The following is a 9877-nucleotide window of genomic DNA, read 5'->3' as shown; positions in this document are numbered from 1 at the left end:
AGATGGCTCAGCAATTAAGAGCACTGACTGCTCTTCCAGAGGTCCTGAGTTCAATTCCCAGCAACCACATGGTGGCTCGAGGGCTCTCATGCCCTCTTCTGGCCTCCATGGGTATTGCACATAAGAGGTACACACATATACATGCCGGCATAAAATAAAAAAATAAATCTTAAAAAAAAAAAAAAAAAAAAGGAATAATGTGCCTGGACCCACGTCTCCCCAAGTCTAATACCCTGCTCCCTTATCTGCACAGGACTTGAATAAGCGGCTGTCGCTGCCTGCAGACATCAGGATACCTGATGGCTACCTGGAGAAGCTGCAGGTCAGCAGCCCACCCTTTGACCAGCCCATGAGCCGCAGGTCCCGCAGAGCTTCCTTAGTAAGTTTCTGGCCTTGGCTGTGCCGTGAGGGCGGCTTGCTTGCTTTTCCTCCTTGTCCTTTAGTCTTGTCCCTTCATCCCTCCCTCCTCCTCTCTCTCCCTTGCTCCCTCCCTTTCTTTTCTTCCTTCCTCTCCTTTTTGCCCTTTCATGACTTTTTTAAACCCAGAGGTTTGCACGTACCAGGCAAGTACTCTGGTACCCCAGCCCTGAAGTTAATTTTTATATGTAAATTTTAAATCACTCACTTAGTTGTAGCACATTATTGTCTACATTTTGTCATTTTTCATACTTAAAGGGTGCACTGGAACAGCACTTGAGTTATATCTTACTTTTGAGTGTATCTGCTGGCTATATGTGCACCACGCATGCCAGATGTGCAGCTGGGTGGCAGTGCTAGAGGCGCAGCAGAGCACCCAGACCTAGCTTTACAGCTCAGTGTGTTTATGGTGTGGTCATGCTGGGTGGCCAGATGGATAAATGAAAGCTTTAGGCCCTCTCCTGCCGCTTTCTCTTTACTTAGTACTCTGCATTCCTCAGCTTCCTCATAATTCCTGCTTTCTGATGACAAAGGTAGTTTTACACACATGGTCATACTGTCTGTTACACTCTTTTCATACTATGATTTTATATCTGAGCCTTCTTATTCATAAGCATGTTCATGTTGTTTCGGAAGTATTTAATACTTTATTTTCATTGACAGAGGGATTTGCTAGTCTGGAATTAACCTGTAAATCAGGCTGGTCTGACATACCACTTCGCTTAGCCTCCTTAAGGGCTGGGATTATAAACCTGTCCTACAATACCTACATACTCTCGCTCAATCTTTGAACTTTACGTAGTTGTGAATATATGTTTTTGCTTATACAAATATGCAAAAAGTTTGTATATTATATAAAGCTACTGTATTATTAAAAAAATCTAAAAGCTACTGTACTGTTATAAAATCACAGCATGCATGTACATATGCAAATGTACTTCTGTAGTTACCTCGTATTTTTCAGTGTTAAGTTTGAGCCCATCTGTTTTGTTGTATGTAGTCACAGTCTCTTCTCATTGTATGGTGCGCAGTTGTATAACTATACTATCCTTTCTGAGTGTTAGACTTTATCATCCTCGTGTCTGTGGTCTTAGGCTCTGTCATATTGGCTTCTGTCACCATTCCTATATGGGTTTTGTCATGTTACTAGAGCCAAAGTAAAAGCTCCCATACTGCTTGCTACATAACATACAAGTTACGCTATTAGAGGTTGGCTTACTATAAGTTATAATTTATTTTATGTCTAATGTTTTAATATTTGTATGCCTTTATTGTAAGGGTCATCTGAACAGGGATTTGTTTAGGCTGTGAAAAGTTATTTCTTGAAGTAATGAAGTCACAAAATAAATTATTCTCTTGGAGTGAATTACCATAAAAATCTTTATTTGTATAATGACCAAGTTATGGAGTCTTGATATTGTTTTAAAATGTAAGGCTTCTAGGGCCATTTCTAAGTCTCTATGATGCCTGTTAGTTTTTTCTATCCCTAAAATAATGCAGGGTAGACTGAGTGCACATTGTTAACTCAGGAAAGCAGGGATGGAGCCTGTCTTCTCCTTGTGCTTAGCACCTGGCGTTGTCCTGAGCAAATGTGGAGTAAATGCGCTTTGTCATTTGTCCTTGGGATGATTTCTGTCGGAGAGTGTCGACAAGCTGCTGACTGTTGTTAATCTGTCATGTTCAACAGATGCATGTGCAGGCTAAGTTTTCTAAAAATTACACTTAAAAGTTCATGAGCCGGGCGGTGGTGGTGCACGCCTTTAGTCCCAGCACTTGGGAGGCAGAGGCAGGTGAATTTCTGAGTTCGAGGCCAGCCCGGTCTACAAAATGAGTTCCAGGACAGCCAGGGCTACACAGAGAAACCCTGTCTCGAAAAACCAAAAACCAAAACCAAAACCAAAAGTTCATGAATTGCTGTTGGATGTAATCACTGAGTCCACTAAGTTGAAAATTCCGTGAGGGGCTTGGGCTTGTGTGTCTGAGTCTCTGGACCAGAATCTGACCGCCACTCCACTGGTTGGTGTAAGACATTCTGTCGGAATTTCCTGACCAACAATGTGGGTGGAACTCAGTAATACTGTTTTTTTTATAGACTAACTACTTGTTCAAACGTAACTTTAATAATTACAATTTACTATTCGCTTTCTCTTCTAGATATATTTATTTTTAATTGGCATATTCTTCATATTTATGGGGTACAGTGTCATTTCAATACTTAGATACAGAGTGCTCTGATTAGAGTAAGCAGCATATATATCACCAACTATTTATTTCTTTGTGAATAATATTTATATTAGATATTTGACATATACAATTATTATTGACTATAGTTACTTTGTGTGTGTATATATACATTTAAATATGCATGTGTGTTTGTGAACTTGTGCACAAGAACATGTATTTGTGTGTGAGGTATATACTAATAGTGTTCTCTAAATAGCGACTCTGTAATATCAATTTCCGATACATCTGTTATATCTTATTCCATATGTACTTGGTTTTATAGTAATTTCTAAAAATTTTTTATATAGCTTTCATTTTATTGACAGTACCTTATATAGTCCTTATATAAGACCTCAATATTTTTGTCATAATCACTACTGAACCAAATGTTCCCAGAGTATGGTAGCATTCGTTCACTATAACAAGATGAGTGAATTAAGAAGTCACTGTTCGTGAGAGGAAAAAGTTTAGCTTACACTTAACATTTTCCCATGTGCCTTCCATTGTTGATAACGGTATTTTAGAATATAGGTGCTTACAGTTTTGTTCATGTTACTTTGAATTTATTCTCAATGTAGTGTTGTTCTCTCTGTAAAAAAGAACAAGAAAAACTCACTGCCATTTAAATGAAAGTATCTGAATTCTAAAGATACCCATGTATAAAAAATTTTGATATAGTTTCTATGACCTTGATAATTAGCTTTTTATTTAAAACGTTTTACATAAAAAATAGTCCAGAATCCAGCTGTCACAGGTCAGATTCCTTCTATAACAACAGTATCTTATATAATCCTTAAATGTTTATTGCACTTTCTAAATTGAAATTTAAAGCTTCCCCTGAATTTGGAATGCATTTCTGTTGTAATTTTACCAAACTTTTTCATCATCAATAATACCAAGTCATACATAAGGTAGATAGAATGGTTCTAAAATTTGAGTTTTCTAAATTTTTTTTCCATAAAAATACCATATACATATAAAAAAAATATTAGAAGGAAAAAAAAACCCACTAAATCACCAGTAATACCACCTGTGAATAAAAGTTTTGGTTTGCTAAAACTACATTAAATAGTGTTGTAATATGTTTTTTAGCATGACATTGTGCATCATAATATAACACAACTCTGAGAACAGTTCTTGTGGAGTTTTCTGCAGACTCGTTAGGGTTTAAATGTCTGTAATACTTAAAAGTCCTCGAGGTTTAAATGTTCATTAGCAGAAAATCAGCTGGTTCTTGTATAGACTATTTTAATTGTAAACTCTGATGTTTTAACATCAAATGTATTTTAAAACTTGACAAGTGTTCAACAATTTCATACTTGTTAGAGTTAGAAGATAAAGAAGAAATAAAGTTTTAAGAATAGACGCTAAATTCCTAATTGTTTGCTTTCAGTCAGAAATCGGGTTTGGGAAAATGGAAACCTACATCAAATTGGAAAAGCTCGGAGAGGTAAGTATACTCTTATTTTAAAAGCAGGCATTTTCTTATTATCTAAACGCAATTAGGCCATAATTCTTATCAAAATAGAAAAAATAAAGACTGTAAATATCACCAGAAATTCCAATTACCAAATTCTGAAATGACCAACATTACCTAAAGACTATATACTGAATTCTGAAATGACCAGTGAAATAAAAGACTATATACTGAATTCTGGAATGACCACTGTTATATAAAAGATTCTATTACCTAAAAGACTATATACCATATTCTGAAATGACCGCTATTACCTAAAAGACTATATACTGAATTTTGAGATGACTACTATTACCTAAAAGACTGTATACTGAATTCTAAGATGACCGCTATTACCTAAAAGATTATATACGGAATTTTGATATGACCGCTATTACCTAAAAGACTATATACCTGACTCTGAAGTGACCTCTATTACCTAAGACTATATTCTGAATTCTGAGATGACCGCTATTACCTAAAAGACTATATACCGAATTTTGATATGACCGCTCTTACGTACCGCTCTTACGTAAAAGACTATATACCTGACTCTGAAATGACCTCTATTACCTAAAAGACTATATACCTGACTCTGAAATGACCTCTATTACCTAAAAGACTGTATACTGAATTCTGAGATGACCGCTATTACCTAAGAGATTATATACCAAATTCTGAAATGACTGCTGTTTCCTAAAATATCATATACCAAATTCTGCAATGACCTATATTACCTAAAAGATTATATACTGAATTCTGCAATGACCACTATTACTTACGAGATTATTTACCGAATTTTGAGATGACTGCTATTATCTAAAAGACTATATACTGAAATCTGAAATGATCGCTATTACCTAAAATATCATATACCAAATCCTGCAATGACCTACATTACCTAAAAGACTATATACATCACTCTGAAATGATCGCACAACTAGATGGAATAAATCTTCTTGGTCCTTGAATCCGTCCATCAGGTAAGATGAAATTAATATTTTCAGTAGATTTGTGATCTTTTGATGAAGTACAAATGCTGTGATCTGTGAGTAATGGAATAGGGGTCTACTGTTTACTCATGGCAGCATGGAATTTGTCTGAGTTCAGAGAACTAGTTGTAGAGATAAAGATGCTTCACCAAAGGTGAGGATTCTTAAGGCTCTGGCTTTCTTGAGCTTGCCTCTTCAGCCTGTACTGCTGTTAATTTTTAAGTTGCCTGCGATCCACAGTAAGAAAGGGCAGGGAAATAGCAGGCAAGCCTTAAGGGAGCTTTTAAAGGACAGCTAAGGTGCACAGAATGTGAGGAGCGTGAAGGTCTGCATCAAGTTTTTGTGATTGAACATTATCATTACATTTTCATTGAAAGTGCTTAGTCTCCTGTGGTTTTTATATATCATTACCTAAGTGCCTTTGATATTAAATCCACTGGTCCAGCTGTTAATCTGAAATAACACAAGAATAAAGGAAATGTAGAACCACCATGGTATAGTAAGGGTTTGGATATTGTGTGCATGGAACTAAGTCATTGCTGTAAGAAAAACCAAATAGGATGATTTTTTTTTCATAAGACATACTTTAATATGCTTAGAAGTTAGAAATTGAGGTTAAGGCTCTGTAATACTTTTTTTGAGCAGAGACTCACCATGTAGCCCCAGCTGCCCTGTAACTCACTATGTTGGGTAGCTTGGCTTCCGAGTCCCTCTGTCCCCCAAGTGCTCGAAGTAAAAGCATGCAGTACTGTGCTGGCATCTATCACATCTTAAAAATGTTCTTCAAAATATATTCTATAGGGCACATACGCAACAGTATATAAAGGAAGAAGTAAACTGACAGAAAATTTGGTGGCATTAAAAGAGATCCGCTTGGAACACGAAGAAGGCGCACCCTGTACAGCTATAAGAGAAGGTACAGTATTTACATAGAGCTTTTAGTCCAAGTCACATTAAGAGTACTGTTTGTAAAAGGTGCTCAGGTATAAACACAATCAATGGCTGGAAGTCGTTTTTTGGATCTTGCAAATGGTAGTTTTTAAAACCAGAGTACTCAACAGAAAAGAATCAGTCAATTGTATTATTGTATAACTTACAGTAAAATATTTATGAAGCCATTAAAATCTCTGACAGATAAATATTGACCTAGAAAATTTTCTGTATTGTTATGGAGAGACCATGGTGACTATAAATGAGCTACATCAATAAATTTTACTAAATATAAGAAACAAATAGCATATAAACATGACCATGTTGTTCTTAAAAATCAGTTTTTTTATTAAAAATATACACAGCACATACAATATATTCTGATTATGTTCCCCACCCCCACCCCCATCTCCTACCAGTTCTTCCCTACTTCTTCACTCACCCAAACCCACACTGTGCTTTTCTGTCTCATTCAAATACCAGTAGACATATAGAAATAATAAGATAAGATAGAAACAAACAGAGGAAAAGAGCCAAAGAAAAAGCACAAACAACACGGAGTAAAAGGTACCCTGTGCTCTGTATCACAGTTAGTGTCAGAGCTCCCAACAGCGGGCATGAGGTCAGGAGATGGTACCCTGTGCTCTATATCATAGTGTCAGAGCTCCCAACAGCGGGCATGAGGTCAGGAGATGGTACCCTGTGCTCTGTATCACAGTTAGTGTCAGAGCTCCCAACAGCGGGCATGAGGTCAGGAGATGCTGGCTTGTAATATCAGGGCGGTTTCAGGAAGTACAGTGTCAGACCCACAGCACACAACCAGAGAAGGAGTCAGAACCTCGCTGCCTCCACCGTCAGTCCTGTTTTAAACTTTGGGCTTTATCTAAAACACAGTCAACTTTGGCTTAAAACTTCTGGTTCTCATAGACTGGCTAACACAGACTGAATAATCCCCCCTCCCATTTTTTTTCCCAGTTTCACTGTTAAAGGATTTAAAACATGCAAATATCGTAACCTTGCACGACATCGTTCACACAGACAAATCTTTGACTCTGGTCTTTGAGTACCTGGTAAGCATTTAATACAATTTAGCATTCTATTTTGCTTTAATATAATAAAAAGTTGGACCTTCTAACAGCCTCAGGGACATTGTTGTTTAACTGTTGGTGTTTAAATGCGGTGTAATGAATTCTGTATGTTTCTTTGAAAAGCAACTTAGTTTTAAAAATTAAATGCCCCAGGGAGAGGGGAGGTCTTATGGGGCAGGGGTGGGGACATCCTCTTGGAGACAGCAGTGGTGGCGGAAGGTATGGGACGAGGAACAGTCAGAGGGCAGACTGGGACTGGGAGGGGGAAAAAGATTGGACTGAAAAAAAAAGATTAAAGAATGAAAATAATAATAATAATAAAAACTAGACACCATTAGGCTGGGCTCTGTGGGTAGAGGTGTTTACCACGGTGACTGACAGCTTGCGTTCTGGACCTGGGGCTTCCATAGACTAGAGTCAGCTCCCTGGAGTTGCCCTTGGACCCCCACATGCATGCCACAGCACATATGTGTGCACCCAAACATATAAATAAATAATAAGCTCTCAAGTTAACTAGCCATGCCATCCCAAAACCATGTCACATGGTAAAGTGCTGCATCTTTTCAGGACAAAGACCTGAAGCAATACATGGATGACTGTGGGAACATCATGAGCATGCACAATGTCAAGGTATGTTGTCCATGCACTTCTAAGCCCGTGTCAGCACAGCTGGACTGGATCGCCCAGGCACATAGACTGGCGTGGTTAGGTTGCGGCCATCTAAGCATATCTAGTCAGTGTCTGTAGACTTCACTCTAGCTGTTAAAACCAGACCCTTTGGAGTGCTGCTTTGCTTCAAAAGTCTTTTACAGTTTTGACATTTTCTTTGGCAACAATTTATTCTCTTATGTAGGATGGATATTCAAGTCTATTCTGGGTAAAAAGCCCTAAAAATAAACGCAGATGTTGGGCGCATACTATGAAAGACCCTTTGAAGGATAAACGTCACTAATGTATTGAAAGCAGTATTTAAAATAGTCAATCGGACAAGGTCATAAACTTACAGGTATCTTGATAGCTGTGCTGGAAATAGAAATCTGTATGATCAGAAGAAAATCTATGTTTTCTTAGTGTTAGTTACCTAAGAATTGAAATAACTCTGGAGAAGTTTGCTAAGACAGCTACTATCAGATGAAACTCAAAAGCTACTTAACATAAAAACATTTAACATAGCTGAATTTTCACAATAGATATCTTCGACCTAAATAGCATATCCTTTTTTTTTTTTTTTATCAAAGATTTATTTATGCAAAATTAACAGTTCCTGGAAACCTATTTTGGAAGAAGGTAGTGTGTCATGTGTGGTTGAGACATTTCTAATTCTGTAGGTAGTAAATTTAACTTTTTTTCTTTAAATAGAAATTTGGTAGAAATAGAGGAAAGCCAGTTTGTTACTAACAGAGTGCTCTGAAGACGGGCTAATACATTGCTAAGACCAGAGTTTTGAATGGATTGCCATACATTCTTTGAGTTTTTTTTTTTTTAATTTCATCATATTTTATAAAATGTTATGAATAGCATTTATATTTTTGTTTTGCTAATTTTGCTTTCTCTACTTAGAGCAATAATTTGGAAAGAGAATAGAGTTTAGCTGTCATAATTTGATAAAGGTTTGCAAAGTCCCTGCTTTTTAAGTTAGGTCCATGTGGCAGCTGTAAGGTGGAAAGTGTTTTAGTGTCTGTTAAAATTACACTTAATGTTTTCCGAGGATAAATTGTGACAGATACTGAGATAATAATTCTGGAGTTCTCAGAACGTAGCAATGCCAACTCCGGAAACTCCTTCTGAGAATTCATTCAGGCCTCTCCACATCCTCTGCCTCGACCTAAAGGTACTCTGCACCTTCTGTATGCAACCTCTTTTTTTGCTAACCACAAAGACTCAAACCGCTTTCCTTCTTCTAAAATACACAAAAGCCCTTGGCCATTAACCTTAACAGGAGTCCCTTTCTCGGTCATTCAGAGTTCAATAGTCCCAAGGCCCCTTTCTGAGTCACAGTGGAGTTTGAAGAGTGAGTAGGAGGCGCTCAAAGTCAAGTGCCCAGGAGGTGGGTGAGGAGCCGCTTAGTTTTCTAGCAAATGGCTCGCCAGAGCTAAACAGCACTTTTCTCTTCTGATAGCTGGGCTCTTCTGAAAAATCTTCAAATATGATGCCCTTTTAAGGTGATGCTGCTGCAGATCAGGGAAGTGTGTGTGTATGTGTATGTGTGTGTGTGCGTGTGAGTGTGTGTGTGTGTGTGTGTGTGTGTGTATGTGTTGGAAGGAGGAAATCAGTGACAGGGTTTGGTTGGTTGTTACAACAGAATTGTATAATCAAACTATAGGCTTCCAACCAGTGAACTACTGTTATTCAAAGTTTAATTTGTAGTGTTTATTTTCCTGGTTCTCATTGGGTTAAAAACTAGTTGATGTTTTAAATTGAACAGTGAACAATCAAATTCTGAAAATAGCTGCAAGAGGAAAAGATGTCACTTTAATTGACTTTAATTGCTTGATTTTTCTTTATAGCAAGACCTACCTGCGTTACATTATCTTTAAGACTTGCTTTTCATTTGTTTCTGTAGCTGTTCCTGTACCAAATTCTCCGTGGTTTGGCATATTGCCATAGAAGAAAAGTATTGCACCGGGATTTGAAACCACAGAACCTCCTCATTAATGAGAGAGGAGAATTAAAGCTGGCTGACTTTGGTATGGAGAGATAAGATATTCATAAATACTTCCAGGTGGCTAAGCGAGATCACCATTGTCACCGTGTCGTCAATTTTCTGTGTG

At 37.4% G+C, this 9877-nt stretch overlaps 1 protein-coding gene across 3 annotated transcripts in view; it reads left to right on the top strand.

Moving 5' to 3' along the window:
- Nucleotides 1-9877, top strand: part of Cdk17 (cyclin dependent kinase 17) — a 77585-nt gene that overhangs the window by 56742 nt on the left and 10966 nt on the right. For all 3 annotated transcript variants that reach the window (XM_021204461.2, XM_029542058.1, XM_029542059.1), the window contains exons 5-10: nt 254-379; nt 4034-4090; nt 5890-6004; nt 6994-7088; nt 7674-7736; nt 9670-9793. In XM_021204461.2, the coding sequence (XP_021060120.1) occupies nt 254-379; nt 4034-4090; nt 5890-6004; nt 6994-7088; nt 7674-7736; nt 9670-9793 (580 nt within the window). The remainder of the gene's footprint in view (nt 1-253; nt 380-4033; nt 4091-5889; nt 6005-6993; nt 7089-7673; nt 7737-9669; nt 9794-9877) is intronic.

This window comes from Mus pahari, chromosome 9 (assembly GCF_900095145.1).
Source record: "Mus pahari chromosome 9, PAHARI_EIJ_v1.1, whole genome shotgun sequence".
NCBI lineage: Eukaryota > Metazoa > Chordata > Mammalia > Rodentia > Muridae > Mus > Mus pahari.
This window is presented reverse-complemented; position numbering and strand designations above follow the sequence as displayed.